General features: G+C 45.6%; 1 protein-coding gene across 6 annotated transcripts in view; it reads right to left on the reverse strand.

Moving 5' to 3' along the window:
* The window catches only part of sfswap (splicing factor SWAP), a 96,604-nt gene that overhangs the window by 51,979 nt on the left and 25,729 nt on the right, over positions 1-18,896 (reverse strand). For all 6 annotated transcript variants that reach the window (XR_004776169.1, XM_035527151.1, XM_035527150.1 and 3 more), the window contains exons 11-13: positions 14,432-14,516; positions 13,146-13,382; positions 5,819-6,003 (exon numbers count right to left, since the gene is read on the reverse strand). Coding sequence is in view for 5 of the 6 variants with exons in the window: in XM_035527151.1 (XP_035383044.1) it covers positions 5,819-6,003; positions 13,146-13,382; positions 14,432-14,516 (507 nt within the window). In the remaining variant the exon portion in view is untranslated. The remainder of the gene's footprint in view (positions 1-5,818; positions 6,004-13,145; positions 13,383-14,431; positions 14,517-18,896) is intronic.

Consider the following 18,896-nt stretch of genomic DNA (forward strand, 5'->3'; position numbering starts at 1 on the left):
ACACTTTCCTTAATTAGTCCGTATACACCCAAGGTGAAAAATACGACCGTAATGATGACTTACCGTTTGTTTATTCCACGCTGAGTATTATTTGTGTCAACAGACTGAACGAAACCCCGAGCCGCATCTAAACGTTCGTTTCAGTTAATCAGGCCCAAGGAAGCAAGCTGCGTGGCCTCTCGCATGCCAACAACCTTCTGTCTTGCTGCGTTGCGTGAGCATGGGCACGCTCACGCACACGCGCTCACGTGGGCGCACACGCACGTAATACCTAACCACTGCCTGAATGGCAGTGGGCTAGTTCCCTCTGTCAGCCAACTGTGTGCCACTAGTAGAGAGGAGTGTTAAAAGCACATCCAGATTCCTGGCCCCACACATGCTGACTAACCACATCCAGCACATGGAGGAGGGGGAGAACTTTATAAGAGATCTTTTATGAAAGAAAATCAACCCCAACCAAATAAAACCCTTTTGCTTCTTGTGCACCAACTGGGACTCCCTTCGTCCCACCGTAAACGGTCCCCGTTCAAACTGCTTTGGCTAAAGTTGGATGCTGCTAAAGTTTGGCTCAGAACTAATCCACTCCAAGTTTATCTCCTGATTTATTTTAACATGAAGATTTATAGATCCCCAAGTGTTTGCGTGGTTTTATGTATAAACTAATTGGAGCAAGCACTGGCAGCCCTGTGACGAAGTGTTCCAAAAAGACTCGGACAGGCCCATTTCCTCAACGTCTATTGATTCTATCCTCCTCACCAGTGCTCCGTTTTGCTGCTGGAAGATGAAGAGGACAGGGGAGGAAGGCTTTGCTCTAATAATAAAAGTGAAGTTAACAGAAAACCAGCACTTCATTTTACATCACATTTTTACTTCTACAGCCTGGCCTGCATTGCTTGGCTTGTTTTCATTAGCCTTCAGCTCAACAATAAAAGTCAAAACTCACAATAAAATACGAGAGTGAAAGCAAGAGTGAGAGAGAAAGAGAGATGCGAGTGATTTTTCAGGCGTCTCTGGCTACTGAGGAATGAAAAGGATGCATCTTGCTTCATACCAGATTTTGGTTTGAAAGCATACGAAGGACGTGTTGGTTTTCTGGGCAACGTCCCATATGGCCATATGGGCGGTTTGTAGGAGCCAACAATCGGTGGGTTTGGGTGTTAGAACTGGAATCGCCATCAGAAAGCTGCTTCCTTAATCAGGATGATGTGTTAAGCCAGACTGGTGTGAGGCTTCGGACAGCTGGATCGCGTTTCAGGGAGCAGCCGTGGGCGGTGACCCAACACCACGCCGCTCCACGCTTCCTGTCACCATGCCGCTCAGCCGACAGCCGAGCAGATGCACGAGTGCACTTTTAGCGGCAGGCTTTGGGAGACTGGCAAGTTGGAATGGTGTCCTGCAAACTCACGGACATGTGCAATTATGTGGTCACTTTACAGTGGAGACAGCGCAGTGACCCAAACAGAAATAGATTTATTCAAGCCCAGGCCTGCTGCTACACACCTGATTCATTTCATGAGGGAATTGATAAATAGCTTATGGATTGAATCAGCTGGGAAAAGGTAAAAACTCAAAAACTCAGCTCTGCAGTGCTGGAAGATTGAGATTACCTAGGCAGTTTCAAGAAACAGATGTCCAAGCACTTGGCCTAACTTAAAATTACTTTTAAAAAATCACAACTTGAGCCCAACCTAAAAAGCTACAAGCACAAGAATTAATATTATAAGCCTTAATAGGAGTTAGAATTAAAATTAATACATTATACATTTTTAAACCGAAGCCAATTCCCACAACCACCCACAGCTCTGAGTGAACCCACATATCATGTTTTAATTAAAGTAAATACCCTAACTGGGGTGGGGAGGGTGGGGGGTGACAACAAAATCTACCCAAAGCCTCGCTGAATTTCACAGAAGTAAATCACTTGAGTGAGTTGCATGAACTTTGCAGGCAATCTTGGTAAACTCTGTACACATTTCTATGCATTCATTAAAACCCAGCCATTCATCGTTGGGCTGTACATGAAAATGGGGGCCTGCTCATAAGACACGTGTGTCTGCGTCACGGACATGGTTGCATGGTTACATGGCTACAGATGTAACTGGTTACATCTGCGGTTGCATTCTGAAAAGCATCACTGAGCATCCGTTTACAGCTCAGGAGAAAGAGATCCCACAGCAAGGGCAGTTCAGTCATGCCCTGTTGAGGGAGGTCTGCACATCACCATATGCTGAAACGAGTTGCTTTATTCCTGTAGCATTTCTCCTATGGTGCCATGTTAAGTGCCCAAGTGCCAAAGCCTCTTATTATAAACCTCCAGATGAAGCATGCATGGAAAGCCCATTTGGTTTCTCTACATTTCATGTAAATGTGAGTGTTGAGAGTCACTAGTTTTAAAAGACCAACAAAAACATAACGGAATGTGTAGGCTTGCGTGGTATGAACGGCATGAATGAATGTTTCCACCATTAATTATAACCAAAAACATCTGACCCGATCGCAAGCATTCTTGAAATATTAAAAAGGTCTCACTTCCTTATGCTTCTATGCCTTCCATTCTGTCTCATACAATGCCTCAGAATCGCTCACATATTCTGCTCTTTACTCTTCCCCTCATTCTGGAACATTACTTAATTAGACCCACTACACGAGGAATGAGGGCTCTACCCCAAAACACGTGCTGACAAAGTGGAGGAGACTTGGGTGACCAGTTCACATACTCTTATGGGGACTAGAAGAATTTTACTGTGAAGCTCGCATTAAATGTAAGGCAAAAAGCCCAAAACACCCCCCACCCCAAAATAAAAAACAAAAAACAAAAACAAAACACCACACAAAAAAAACAAAAAAACACTGCATGCAGGTGACAAAACCCCTTTCCATCAGGTAGTACTTCAGTGAGGCTAAGGTGACTTAACTCTTAGTGCCTGCTGGGAATGTTCATTTCAGCGCAAGGCTGCGTCACTACCTCCCTGTTCTTCTGGCCTGCCCATATACAGCAGGGCACAATGGGCACAGCGGAGGACCCAGCAGAGAGTGCACGGCACACTTCTAGGAGCCTTTCAGCTCCTGAACAAAGAATGCCTATTATCACATTCACAGAAGACAGGTCATCCTAATGTGTGCTCTGAGGAAGTACTGGATCAATGCTTGTCTCTCATTTAAACCTTCCCGTCGCCCCTCCTCACCGCAAGCACACACGCACTGGCGAAGACGTCTCGTCAGCTTGTCGAGAGGCAACACAGTCGAAGAAAATTCTGAAGCACCGAATGCTTGCCAATTTGCATTCTGTGGTGCAGATGCAAATGATGCGCGTGGCCCAGGTCTGGCGCCTCAGCGATGCAGGTGTGCCGTTTAAGCCAGCAACACCTGCAGAAGGCCACCTGGCTGCCCAGATGACACTCCGCCTTCCACCTACTTCCATTACAGATCTGCCAGAAGCTACTTAGTGTGAGGACAGCCTGCCACAAAACACATAGCAGGGCTGCATTTTCACGTGAAAGCGCCCAAATGAGTCACGCCAGCTATGGCCTTATAAAATGAAGGCAGCGCCGAAGACCGAGCCTGTGACGATAGATCTTCAGTAACCCAGAACTGTTTGCGCCGCTCTCAGAGGCGACATCCCCCCCCCCCTGGCAGCCCGTAAACAAGCAATGACAGTGGAGGCATAATTAGACACTCCGAATGTGTCCAAAGAGCAGCAAAGCAGCGGTGGGCTCAAAAATGTTAGAATCATTAGTGCGGATAACTGAGAGGAGATGGAGGGGGAACGAAAAAAAAAAAAAAGCATAGAAAGGATGAGGGGTAGGGAGGAGAAAGCGCAATGGGTGGAGAGATGGCTGGTGGGAAGGCAAAGGGGTGGAGAAGGGTAAAAGAGGGAAGATGGAAAAGAAGAGCAGAAAAGAGGAGCGGACAGCCTGAAGGATGGACAGGGCAAAGAGGGTGAGGGGTGGAGAGATGGAAGACGAAGGAAGAGGGATGGGAGGGGGGGAACCCCCGAAGCGGATTAACCGTCCGGGATAGACGCCGTGGTCCAGACAAAGCCGTACGAAGACAGCCCACTCTAGAGTAACGCTTTAGAGGACAGGCGCAGACGAAGCCTTGGGGCGTGGTATGCGGTTCCAGCCAATTAGCAGAAAACACATGGCCATGTTTACAGGGAGCAAATAAGACGGGACTTGTGGTGGCCAAAACTGACACAGCTCACTCAGCGGCAGAGCTGTCGGGGGGAGGCAGGCCTGCCCTCAGCCATACAGACAAGGCAGTGGACTGAGTGAAAGCAGACAATCATGGTAGAGCCGATAACCAAACAGGGAAAAAAAAAAAAGAAGCAGTCAGGATGGGTGCGTGCGTGTGCACAAAACCAAATGAGATCACAGGTGTCAAAATCAGCTTGTTGGGGTCCTTTCGCATGTTCCCACAAACATACAAGTCATCTGTTTTAAGATTAGAAAACTCAAAAACATTTTCTCTCTTGAATTTATGGTTAAGATTGAGAAATGGCTTGTTACACAATAAAAGTTAACTAATACAGTATCGTAAAGCGTAACCGATGCCATGAAGTCTTCTGGACCACGTTGCTACGCATGCAGGCTCAGAGCAGAGCGAGAGCATAAGCTGAGTGTGTGCGGGAACGAGACCCACGAGGTTGCATCAGACTCATGTAGAAATATGGCAGAGTGTACATTTTCTGTGTAAGGCAAAATGTTTGGCTTTGGGATTGTGAAGGCCAGGTAATGACTGTGCTGATGTTGATGTAAACCTGAGACCAAGCTTGTGAGTGGGAGGTGTGTACATGTGCGGCTGTGTGCGTACGCGCGTGTCTGACTCAGGTAAAGGCCCTGAATATGCAGGGCTGAACAGGCTGGCGGCTGGTCCCAATTTGCTGCTCAGTTGAACACATTAATATGCACAGGGCTGGCAGCCTTGGAAGAGGAGCAACACCAGCTTCCCCCCCATAGCCTCCTGCTGACCCAGACACCCCCCTCTCATTTCAAACTAGCCTATTTCCCTTTCTAACACGCATTTATGGACACAACTGCTTAGGCACAACCGAGTTCTTAATGCAGAGGCTTCTTTATGGTGTGAAGCTAAAGTTTTTAATAGAGTTTAATCTTTATTTTTTTTCCCCTAAATTAATTTTTGCACATCTTGGTCTCCAGGCCACATCATGTAGGGTAGTAAACTGAGACAGGCACGCACGCACCCCACCTCCTCCGAGACTGCAGTGCTGTCAGTAGAACTAAATACTGACCTAACTCTTCCTCAGCTAGGTTCATAAAGGGCCACAGAAGCACAAAGGGGATGCACTATGTCTGCACAGATCTCATCTGTGTTTGTCAGCATGGAAAGTGTAATCGCTTCCTTGGGGGACACATCCAGCAATGCATAATGGGTATTGTATTTTAATAATGATCACTTCCCTCACAACCTAGACAAGTCAATAAACTTCATTTCAAGGCAGTTTTTTTTTTTAACAGCGAATGTAATCAAATAAACCTTATAGACTGTTTGAAAATGTGATTAAGTCCTTGGGAGGCATGTTTGGCACCATTAGCAATACAATAATGTTCAAAGGCTAACAATTAAACACTGGCAAGAACAATCTCGTTCTCACAAAATCTAGTGGAAAACCTGAAATGTAGAAATGTGATTTACCCGTCCTTTTTTTTTTTTGGAAGGGAGAAAAGTCAACCGAAACAGTATTAAATGGTAAAGCACATACATCACTCCCAGTCCTGCACGCGCACACACTCACCCCCCCCCCCCACGCCGCTCCCCCACCCACACACACACACACACCCACCCACACCCCACAAACCTCGGCTGGGGCAGAGGGGTCGTCGGCCCGTCTGAACTCCGGCTCAGGGCCACGCAGTGTCTGCAGGAAGAGGGCCGCCTTCCTCTTTCGCTCTGCCTGAAGCTGCTTCTCCTTCGACTCTTTGGAGGCCTGAGCGAGCTTTTCCCGTGCCGCCGCCGCCAGTCGGTCCTCCAGCTTCTGCTTTGCTGTGGGGGGTGGGGACACCGGGGTTACACGCACACGCAGACAGACACACGTCCACACAGACATGCCGCTCTGGCTGCCTAAAACGTGCAGGACATCCCAGCGAGACGGCAGGGCAGTGTAGGCTGGCCCTGCTATGGAGCGCGGGGGGGGGGGGGGGGGGGGGGGAGAGGTCTCCCAGCGCTGCCACATTTTCTTTGTCTTGGCTATCATAAGTCACTTATGATGCTGAATGGCTGCTCAGGTTTAACGACACTCTTCAAAACAAGAAAATCCGCACCAAAACCCCCAAGAGGCCAACGAGTGGAAAGATGCAGCGATACGAAACAATAGCAGACTACGTCTACAATGCTAAGTAGAATATGTTTCTTTTGAAGAAATGGGTAAAGCCTCTAACAGGATTTAGCGAAACGGAGGCACAGTCACTGTGAGAGCTGCTCTCAGCCTAGTAACTGAGCATGTGCATACAGCCCTGTGTGCTGTGCCGTTATTTCAAAACCTCCATGCTGCAGATCTTAAAAACCAACAGCCACTTGCTCGTATTCCCCCCACAACCAATCCATCTGTGTTTCTTGAGAATTTACCAATGTGTCAATAGTGTCTTCCCTACAGAAAACTAAGCCTGTTTCAGGCAATGGCTAAGATCCTAGACATATAGCCACAATTTGGAAGACTGCTGAGAGGGTTAAAGGCAATTAAGAATGACAAAATGACAAAGCTAACCAACCATTCACATTCACACACACACTAAATACAGAAATGAAGCTAGCCAGAAATTCTGTATGAATTCTATAAGAGTTTAACAATCACAAAGCAACCCAAAGTTCCTTTTTTTCCCCACTGCTGACTGATTATTTATCTGACTGACACGGCTATCTCCACGTCTCTCTACTGAACAAACTCTACTCAGCCCATGAAAGCACTGAGGTTGCTGCAATCCTTAACAACAAAGTTACTGCAAATTACTTTGGTCACTTCCATTATGCAGCAATTTAAAAACCTCAATGTCTGCTTTTTCAGCTATCGATGTAAAAATGTTTACTGAAATCATCTCACTCCAATTCAAGCTGCCCTCTTGACCCTTTACCCACTAAACCTTTAAGCTTTTTAGTTCATTATTGGAGTGATGGCCTGAACATTATTGCATGAAACGCATTCAGTTTCAAAACAGCTATTGTCAGGCCTCTACTGAAGAAAAGGTATCTTGACTCTTCAGTGCATAGTAAATATAGATCAATATTCAACATTCCACTTCTTGCCAAATTTATGTAGAAGGTAGTTTCCATTCAGTCGAATGATGATCTCAGCTGAAATAAGTGTTAATGAAATTTTCCAATCTGGTTTTCGAGCCATGTATAGCACTGAGACAGCACTTCTCAAACTTTATAGTGACTTGACTCTGATAGCCCATTGGCTTTCCTATACTTTACCATTGCCATCGATACAGGTCACAGGAACATTTTAATTGACAAACACCAACTGAGTTGGGACTCTCTGGCACAGTGTGAAACTGATTCTGAAATCCTGGAAAAGCTGTCCTAAACTTGGTGTTATGTTCTGTCAGTTTTCATTGTATACTCACTTTTTTATATGTCGAGGTAGCATTGCTGCATTTTGTCAATGTCTTGTTGGGAAACAGAAGTGCCACTTCCAAATAAACATACAGATTTAAAAAAAGGATTCTGAGCCAGTGGTTGCGATTATGATTAATATAATATTACCCTTGGTGGTCACACTTCTAAGCACCACTCTACAGTGTTCCATATGTTTTTATTCTGGGACCATATTAGTGGTATCTGTAAACAAACATCAAACACAACAGCATACTATTAGTCTGAGAAATTTTCTCCATTGCGAACAGTGAGCAGCTCACATGCCTTTGTTATATCTAGGCAAGATCACCGTATTGCAACACTTTCCTATCTAGTCTAGCCGAGAGCTCCATTATTAATCTGCTCTGAGTTCAGAATCCTCACTCATAGAAGAATACATTACACCGACCCCTAAAATCCCTCCACTGGAAACCTATCTATCTTTCAAAGATGATTTTAAGATCCTTTTATTAATCTTTAAATGCCTCCAAAGACATGCCTCCTTCAACCTTAGTGTTATTATTGTTAGATATGCTTCTGTTCAAGTGGAATCTAATGGGAATCCACTGGTCATCCCCGAAACCTGGCTAAAGAGGTGGCCGTCTGCCTTTAGTTATTATGGCCAAAGCTCTGGACGTCGCCTTAGTGCCTTTAAAAAACTTCACATACTCCAATATTGCATTCAATTATGACTTCTGTTCTGTCAAGCTGCCGTTCTAGTTTACTGTATAGCCCTTTATGCACATTCGTTTTGTTTTTAGGCACTGCATTTCTCTTAGTGCAATTTATCTTTATTATACAAAGTACTCTGTGTTGAAAAGGTGCAAAAGGTGCAATAGAATTTACATGCATTATTTTCATTACTGTTGCCGTTTCTACTTTTATCAACATTATTATTAGCACCATCACTATTATTACAGCGGGACCCGACTGGGCCCTTTAAAGCTGTCCAGCCAAGCAAAGGCACATTGCAGGTGCAACTTGGACATGACAACCAATGCATTTTCACTAATTTTCAAGGTCTGAAGCAATCAGATTCAATAAACACAACAACTGCGGCTGTCATGCACCTTAATTAAAAAAAAAAAAGCGGCATGTACCTTAATTAGGTTATCTTATGCAAATTGAAATCATCATAAGCATAAAACAATTAACAGACCAGGTTCCCTCACCCATCTTGTGCTTTACTGCAGCGTGTTATCACCTTAGATACGAACCATGATTCTGATCCCCAGAAACAGCCTATTAGACTCAGAAGAGCAAGCTGAGCTGCACCTGGGGTACACTTAGACCTGTAGAGTTAACACACTGTGCATGTACAATACAGGAGCCTCTGCTGTGAGCCGTTATTATGATTACCACCATCACTATTATTATAGCTGGATCCGACTGGGCCCTTTAAAGCTGTCCAGTCAAGCAAAGACACACTTCTGGTGCAACTTGGAGATGACATGCAAGTATAATGGCTCTGGGATAAAGGATTTCAGGTGCACCGGTACGCAAAGAAGAAAACCGCGTTTTCCCCTGTTCGGTGCACCCATGTCATCAACCAACTTAATTTACTTTCCTATTAAACATGGCCTGGAAACTTGTGCTTTTGAAGAAACAGCATTATTCCAGGAACATGCAACACCTTAATCCAGCAAGTATCCTGTTATCTCGGGTTATTCACAGTAATCCGGCTATTGTGCGCACTCTCGATTTTGCCAAGTGGGCAGTGTCCATGCGTCCCTTCCGTCAGCTCGACGGCACGAGAACAGCACCCCTCTACTCCGGACTAAAAATAAGCCCCACGCCGCACGGCTTCATATGAAGCTCTGCCAAACTCTCACTTGAGCTCACACTCTCACTCAACAGATGACCAAGGAAAGGAAGAAAAACATGATGGCAGGAGAAAGAGGAAGACAAGGAAAAAAGAAAATAAAACAAAAGAGAGCTGCTCAGACATGTCCAATCAGACCGCTTCATCTTGGCCTTCCTTCTTTAAAAGAAAACTCATCCCATGCGCTTTGTAAATGAAATATCAGGCCCTGGGAGCCTGATTCAGCTGCAGCTGAATGCTTTGTATTAAACATGACAGGGCACTTGTTTTAATGAAAGAGTGCATAGACAGGCAGCCAATATCGGAAAGCAGCAATTCTTAAGGCATTCCTGATTTCCTTAACAAGCTGAAGTCGCAACCCAGCCAGTGATCTAACAGGCGCAGTCCCTGCCAAAAACTGTTAACAAGAGTGCACACATATACACTTAGCTAATTGGTCCTCATTTGTTGAAATGAGAGAGAGGCTTATTCAGATCAGCACTGTTATAATTTTCTCTCTCTATCTCTCTCTCTCTCAGATGACTACACTAAATACTAAAGAACTCTTGAATGCTACATGAAGCAGATTACACTGTTAAAACTCAAACCATGAAACCCCACTGGTACACAGTACAAAAAAATAACTTCTAACTGGAAAAATCTCCCAATTTTAGGCAAGCAAACAAACAAAGAAAAAAATGTAGTATACAAACTAAATAATACATACTGTTTTTTTCCATTCTTAAATTTGTTAACTGAATGTCATTACAACATTCATTCGTTTGTGCATGACTGTCAAAACACTGACTATTTAATGAAAGCACCTTTTCAGCAGGACACGTGTGAAACTCTTTTCAGATGCAGAGCAGCTCCCGCTCTCCTTCACGTGCCTCCTCCCTCCCTTTTAGCCCACTCATAAGCATGGATTCAGAGGGGAGTAATTAGAGTAATTAAATGCACGACGTAGCCAGCAACCACAGCCGGGAACAGCGCCACCGCTAAAACCAGGACAACTTTCTGCACGTTACGAGGGAAGAGGTGAAATGAACAGCTGAATACAACTCCCGCAAAACTGTTTAATTCAAGCCCTTGCCCATCCTCTACTCATCCTAGAGCTGCGGCCCTGAGCCTGTCTGTTGAGCTCATCTCTGGCAGAGGCCCAGGGGGTGCTCCGTAAGAGTGGTGCTTCACATCGGTGACATTGGGCGTCATTGTTCATTTCTGAAGTACACTTTTTATGTTCTGGAAAAGGATTATGTCAATCCGTTCAAATACTTCAGGCAGTAACAGCCATGCTACTACTTCAGCACTTGCTCACCTGCTGAAAATTGCTTGGGTAGCCAGTCTTAAGGCCCAAAAGTGTGTGCATGAAAGGCACTTAAGATGACTGTCAGAACGTGAGCTGTGAAAGGACACAGCCATTTACTCCCTGCTCAGCCAGACAAAACAGGGGGCACAGTCATGTCAAAGTGCATTTGTCTGAACAGTAACCCCATCTTCTTAAAAATGGGAGCTGAGAGCAGAAGCAGAGGTCCCTTAGCTGCTGCACAAGGATGGCCAAAAGGAAGCATGTCTGGAAGCAGCCAGACCACAGAAAGGTCTGCCTCAATCTCAGATAGTAAAGGGTAAAGCACTCCCACAAAACCCCTTCCATTTTCTGTTTCATTCAATATGAAAGCCAGCCATGTGAGTCCAAAACTGCTCAGTGGTCCTTAAGCCTAAAGGATTTAGGCCTTAAGGCAGGATTCTAGATCACGACTGCGCAAGTGTGTGGGCTGTACTGGAAGCAGTGTTGTCAATATTCTCCTTATACTAATGCATATGCACACATACATATCCATACAGCCACACAAATATGCATACACACATATATGCAAACACATGCAGCTGGATAGTGCAGTGGTTAAGAAAACTGCTGAAGGACAGCACAGAGTCACTAATGGCTGCACAAGATCAAGCACTTGGTCGATCGAAGTAGGGGTGTATCATGCTTAGCAAGACCCAAGATGCATACTGTGCAAAGGAGCCTCTGAGAAAAGTCCAGCACCTAGAAGAAGGATGCAAGATGGTGGCAGGGAAAGTGTATATGGAGAGACAAGTGAGTGAGCGATTATATACTGGAACATATACAAGCCATATGAACTGGACACCCAAGTCCAAATGAGAGGAACTGCAGAGCGTGGTGGAGAACACGGCACCTCCAGATCCACACGTGAACAAGTACTGGTGAACCAATCGTACAAGACGCAGAAAACAGCAGTGGTTGTAGCGGTAAACAGCAGTACATATGGCATTCCCAAATGATGGAAACATCCCAAGGACAGAAAATGAAGTTTTTGAAAATACCAGACACCAAATGAACAAATGGTGAAAATGCGGAAAGTTACCATAAATGTGTCGCGGTTTGTTTGCCTCGCCTAAAGCACTGGTGAGCCAAGCTTGTCCCCCTCCAGACTGCGAGACATTTGGTAAACAGAGGAAAGGGGACAGAAGCTGAATCTTTGCATTGGTAATCAGGGCATACTACTGGGCCATCGATACAGATTAGCTGGCCAGAGGCAGATCAATAGTCCCACAATACAGATGAGGTATGCCTGACAGGACTGTCGGGCTGCTTTGGTCTGGCATCATTACTCCACTGCCACCTCCGTGGATCTCACCTCATTATGCTAATTATTCCGGCGTTCCGCTGTCTAATGGATCCCAGGCAGTAGGGCTGCTGAGGACACTGTGGGGCTGATCCGATCTAAACAGCGCGTCGGAATGTTCTGGAGCTCCGCAACGAAACGCGCGCTCCGTGCCGGTGGTTATGGAATTAGTCAGATAAGATCGACTTTAAAGCGCTCGATTCATTATTGGTGAAATGGCAGAATGCGGCGTGCCAAGCATTAAGGTGCAGCGCACGGGCTCAGAGTAAACAGGATTGAATGACGCCACAGGTTTGGGGTTGGGGGTGGGGAAGTGGGGGGGTGTTGAGGCTCAAACACGTTTGCTTTGACTGAAAGGAGCTCTTGTCTCAAGTGAACACAGCGACAGACTCCCTCTTAATTACATCCTTTACATCACAGTTCATGCTCCTATAATTCTCTGCACCGTCAGTCACTGTGGCATGACGGCGAGCAGATCAGCCCATCCATAGACGGGCTCACGTCACAAGAAAGTCGCACAAAATGAAAGCTACACACTTCGTAAAACACATCTGAGGGGCGATTTCTTCAGTTGATGTGACCATAATCAGTACTTCACAGATGAAATGTGCTAATCTACCATGGAAGACATGTATAGTTCATATTTCACTGCGTGACAGGATGCCAGCAGCTGCATTTTGCAACAGAAGGGCTGCAACTAATTCTAGACAATCCTGTAACAAGTCATCACAAAGAACGATTCTCAGTGTTCAACAAATTACATTTGGTCCCTCCCAGCATACACAGTGCTGGGCAGCAGATCACTGAGAACAGCCTTGTGTCTCTTAATATTGCGCAGTTAAAGAACAACAAGCTGATTTAACATTCAGGTCAGAAATACTGGCTGCAGAAAACCGGGCAATAACAGAGCCAAGCCTCAAGCTTCAGCCGCCAACGCAGGTAAAGATAGTGTAACGTTTTTCTCGACGGGATTATTTTTTTCTGATTTTTTTTTTTTTTCATATCTTGGGGGAACGGTGGGGGTGTTCTATAATTACTGATTAAATTACAGAGTTAAAGGGTATGCGTGTGCATGCACATTGTATGGGTGATACAATCACTACCTTGCTTAGCCTCCAGCTCCTCCAGAGAGAGTGTGGGCTTCTTGTCCTCAGGCTGTGGGGGAGGGGGCGGTTCTCGGAGCACCTCCACGCCTGCCATAGTCTGCTCCACCCCTTCTTGCTCCATCTCTTTCTCCTTGTCCTCGTCCGAATCATCATCCAACCGCACCCGATTCTTCTCCAGAGGCAGCAGGTCATTCTCTTTGGACTTTATCGCAAAGCAGATGGGTGCAAAGGATGCTGGGAATCAAAACGGGGGAGTGTGGTGTTGTTAGTACATCTGTGCCATTAACCTGCTCCCTGGTACTGATGGCCATTGGAGCCAAAGGCCAGATCATTATGGTCTGGCCCCTCTCTCTCGGCAGAATGGGTATTAACAGTACATCTGAAAACATTCAGGACAACAGTGATTATTAAGTGGCTGGACAGCCAAACACAAGTCTGCTTATTTTGGGGATTTTGTTCTGGCCGGTGAGTTGGGTCTGTTGGGCAGGTATATACAGTAGGGAGCTCCACAAGATTCAACTGTCAGTTATTTGGGCAATTTGGAAAAAAGGATGACATACAGATTAATAGAAGGTGATGCTGAGCTCGCCAGTCGTCTCGTTCTCCTACTTAAACTCTAGTTGTCTCAGCTCACTCACCTATATCTCCTTCGTACTTCAAGCCAGCCAATCAAAACATGAACACAGAAATGTAACATCACGATTAAAACTCTGCTCTCAATGGGAACAGAGAAACTTGCCTATTAAGCCTGCTTTTAGAAGGTAAATTAGAATATGGATTCCTCGTAAAAATAAGACCCGTGTTGTTTTGACAACCTAGTACTTGTTTTCCATGCTAGATTATGTTGTTACTGATATTCTGTTAACATGGTATTTTCAAGATGATTAGCTTATTAAAAACCGCATAAACAAAATGCTTGACGCTCACTTTTCAATGCTAATGATTCAGTCAGCATTTAGAATGTTTGCATTATACTGGCAATACAGCTGGAACCATGGACTGACATAAATGTGTTCAAAAGCAGATGCTTTCCAATTTTCACTGTTACATCGCAATTTGGCTATGTTTTGAGATTCACCACACCTCCTCCTCAAAAGAAAAGTTCATGCGAGGGCTATCTAATAAAAGATTAACTACTGCCTTATAGTGTGTACACACTCACACAAAATAAGATGTACACAAACACACACACCCACCCACCCACCCACCCACCCCTCTAGGAACCTTGGTGAGCTGGCTGCTCTTGGTGACCTGCCTGACGGAAGAGCATGACCTGATCTTACCTTTAATGAGTTTGCCCTCATTAGGCTGTTTGTCAGAGGAGCAGTTAGCAGCAGTGCCTCCATCACCACGGTGGCCCAGAGAGCCCTGGAAGAGCAGGAGAATGAGAGTGTCACCGCACTGGTAAGACAAATGTACAATGCCCATTTATTGTACATTTTTTCTCAGAGGGATGTGACAAGCCTAAAACACTCCCATGTGTGTTTACGCGAAGCTACTTTATGTGCTGTTTCTGGGCGTGGGCGTGTGCTTGTGTGTGTGTGTGGTGTGTGTGTGTGTGTGTGGTGAGAGAGAGAGAGAGAGAGAGAGAGAGAGAGAGAGAGAGAGAGCTCAAGCAAGAGAGAGTGTGTGCACGAGAGAGAGAGAGCGAAAGAAAGATGAGGACTAAGACCTTGAGGGAACAAGAATAGAAGAGTCACAAAGTGAGGGGGGAAATATGCAGTTACTTTATTGCACTGCAGTAAAGTGAAAAACCTTGAAGAGTGCAGGTTATATGCATGGACCTAGCACCAGTGAAACGGCATAGCATTAGAGAACTTCTCATGCAGGAAGGACATGAGGTGATGTGCAGCCTCCGTGCCCAAGCAAACAGCAGCTCCTACCCTGCCTTTATCTCCTGACCGTCTCCTGGCCGACATCTAATGCCACTCAGCACCCAATAATAAATGTGCGCTGCTGTTGCATACACTGGATTTAATCCCATTTCTTCACAGTCAAAATACTCAGTTATGATGCAACCTATGCCAAAAGGAAATGCAACATAACCCTTCAGCTAAGAATCAAACAGAAAACAAACTGCAACGCCAGTGATTAATTCAAGGTATACCCACTGCATGAAGGCACAAGAAAGGTAGATTAGTGTGTGTGTGTGTGTGTGTGTGTGTGTGTGTGTCGGGGGGGGTGGGAGAAAGAATGGACAATAAGGAGTGAGTGAGGTCAAATGGAAAAATGATGAAGTGAAGGTAAATTTATGCCACTAATAGAGGTTTTTCAATATTTTACAGCTCTATTAAGGAAGTGTCTGAATATTGAGCTCTTCCCCATGCATGAGAGGTCACAAGGCCATTAGCCAGCCTAAACATCTCTGCCCCAGATGATGATGTGAGAGCAGGCATGAGATTAGATCTGTGACTGGCCACTCGCCTGAGTGAGTAAAAGAGAGATAGAGTGAGAGAAAGTGCTAATTCATGTTCCTTAAAGGGAGCTCTATGTGTTTGAGTTCTGAAAGCTCTTTGGTGCTTCTCATTGTTTGGTTCTGCCTTTTTTTTTAATATTATGGCCCATATACAGGAGTGTTTTCATTAATGTTTTAAATCACTCTAGTGCTCTGGAGGATACTCTGGGTGCTCGACCTTCATCCTACATTACCACATTAATATCAAATTCACTCTACTACCAGAGTGGGGCTCTCTATCGCAGGAGAAGGACCAGAGCTCTCTATATTGTGCGGCTCACGTTTTTAAATCATATACTCCATTACGCAGGCACCACAGCAGGTCTTTAGAGAGAGGAAGAAACTGTTTATGAGGAAAGTCAACAGAAGGAGGGCCAGAACGCAGCCATGCCCAGATGGTCCATGATGTGCAAATAGCTCTGTAAAGTCCAACCAGAGCATCAGAAGCACCACACAGCCGTAACACAGGTGCGCACGTGGGGCGCTAAGCTGGATAAACATGTGGCAATAAGGATTGGTACCATGGAGAATATAAGGAAGAGAGGACAGGGGCCACTCAAGGGAATTTCATTAAAGAACACGGATCTTAACGCACCAGGCTACTGTAAGCTTGCATTAAGCACTTACACACACACACACACTTTTTATATACACAGAGGTGGTAACAGCAGCAGACGCCTGTAATTCCACACAGTCTGTTGCTGGAAACAACACAAGCTGGCCAACGGCTGCAGGAGATTAAGCAGCTCACTCATCTCCATATCACTAACTTTATTGTTTGTTGGATCATGGACCAGGATCTTTGGTGATTAGGTGAGGATATAAGCCTCACTATTCTTTTCAAACCAAAAAGGTTTAGCAGTGTCAAAGTGACTATGATACAGCAGTGCTGTGGCAAGCAAGGACCTACATGACAAGACTACTGGGAATTCATCTCCCAGAGTGTGCAGCAGGCAAAGATAGGAAAAAGGAACAATAACTGGAATTCGGTGGAAAAGAAAAAGAACAATGATGGTCCCCGTCCACATCACATCAGAGTCAGAGAGAAGCATGACTATGAGTACATCAGCTCAAGAGTGAGTCAGAGAAAGCAGAGGGAGGGAAGGGAGTGTGTGTGTGTGTGTGTGTGTGTGTGTGTGTGTGTGTGTGTGTGTGTGTGTGTGTGTGTGTGTGTGTGTGTGTGTGTGTGTGTGTAGGGGGAGGGAGAAAAGGAGAGAGTAAAAAAAAAAAAAGAAAAAGAAGAGAGAGAGAGAGAGAGAGAGAGGGGGAGAGTTTCCTAAAGACTGTTATTGCATCCAAGTTTCTACAAGCAATAACTTTAATAATTGTAACTGAGTTCCTGGAGGCCTTGGATAATGTGATCATTTACAATAATCAAGGCCTCGTAGCAGTGGCCGGTGGCTGCTCTGCACACTTGGGGATTGTTTGTCCGGCCTTCGTAAACCAACCTCTACCTCCCTGCCTGGCACAGAGGGGGCAGGTGTGGTGCAGAGCAGTATGGCGTGTGCTGCAAAGAAAAGGACCAAGCGTGAAAAGAGGAAGAAAGTGAAAAGTCAAAGGGGAAAAGAAGAGAAAGGTTAGAGCGGGAAAGAGGAAGAGACCCTATGCCACACACGAGGGCAGGAGAAGAACCGAGAAAAGGGAAGATGGAGGAAGGGGAGCAGCTAAGCAGTAGGGAGTGGACAAAAGACGAGGAAGGAAGAGGAGCAAGGCCAAGGCTGGGCAAGAACAAGGGTCTACACCGCTCAGCTCACTGGGCTTTCAAGTGGCAAGATGGGCGGATGGCTGGAAGGCTAACAGACGGCAACGAGGAGAGAGCAGGAGGGAAAGAGCGAGACAGGGGCATGTATGCACTGTACAGGAACAATGAGGAGAAGCGTTAGAGGTCAAGAGCAAGAACAAATATTAACAGTGACAGGCAGACCAGCCAGTCGAACACAGTGAGATGAAGGCGTTCATGCTGCAGAGTTGTAATGAAGCGTAACTGTGTGAATGCTCCCTGATGAACACCGACAGGAGGCTCAGCGAGATGGGCACAGCCTGACCAAAGAGCTCCCGCACTGAATGAACCCCAGCTGTGTGAGCATCAAGTGACTTGGAGAACAGTGCTAATGTGCCGGAGAACCTCAAAGCAGAACGGAGCAAGCTTGAATGTGAAAGAGCACACAGGCACACGACGACGTACAGAACAAGGGCTGGGAGAGGCCCAAAAAAAAAAAAAAGCTCTCCACACAGCTCTGCAACATGCTGGCCCTGGGGGATCCATCGCAGGCAGTCTCCAGCCTGAAATGGTCCCCCAGCCAGCCCCAATGGCCGGAAGCAGGAAGCGTTCAGTACTGGCCCTGTGTGTGCATGCATTCACACGGCACCTTTCGGGCCAGGCTCAATGACAGACACTGTGCTGAGCTTCAGGGAAAGGCCTGTCAATCTCCGGCTGCAAATAAGAATCATGATATGCGGGTGCAGCGGCATTCACAGGCCTTTTTTCCTTGCCAGAGGACCTTATAAGCCAAGCGCAGCAATTGCCTAAGCCCCGGGGCATCACCGTCTCAGGCACTTTCCTGTCATTTACTCATTTTGGCCAACAGCAAGATGACTGAATAAATAATTAAGCAAGAATTATCAATTAACAACGTTGGAATAGAGTAATTCCATTATTGATGCTCTCAATGTTTTGACGCTTGCTTGCACCAAGCAAAAAACACAATACACTCATGGCAACACATCAATAAAACGTAGCACGGTCTTCCTTGGTGGTTTATATGCAAGAATTGTAATGTTCCTAGATTATTAGAGGGAAAGGTATAAGGCAGACAAAAAAAATCATCTGCAGATGTGTGAACCAAATGGTCTATTGGTATTCCCGTGGTAAGAAGCTGACAGCCCTGCACTGTCTCTGTGCCAACAGATACCCAACTCATGCCCGTGATATGACTCACTCACAGATAAGACTCATACCCCAAGATAAAACTATTTAGAAAGCTAGGCCTCTAATTACTTAGAAAACTCTAGAAATTGTTACTTTCTGTGTACAGCAAAAGAACAAGGAATTCTTCATCTTACACACAATAGCCACATTATGGGGGGACCCCCCCCCCCACAGCTAATTAGAATGATCTGACAAGTGCACATTTAGAGTCTGTAGTCTGTCTACTGCCATGTATAATTTGCATTGGTTGTCCTCTAGCCATTTACCAGTGGCCAGTTTGTGAACCCAGAATTGCTGTTAGCTAGGTATTTTTGGCAGTGACTCAACACAGCAGGGGTATTCAGTAGTGTAAAAACCCATACAA

This window comes from Electrophorus electricus, chromosome 6 (genome assembly GCF_013358815.1).
Source record: "Electrophorus electricus isolate fEleEle1 chromosome 6, fEleEle1.pri, whole genome shotgun sequence".
Classification (NCBI taxonomy): domain Eukaryota; kingdom Metazoa; phylum Chordata; class Actinopteri; order Gymnotiformes; family Gymnotidae; genus Electrophorus; species Electrophorus electricus.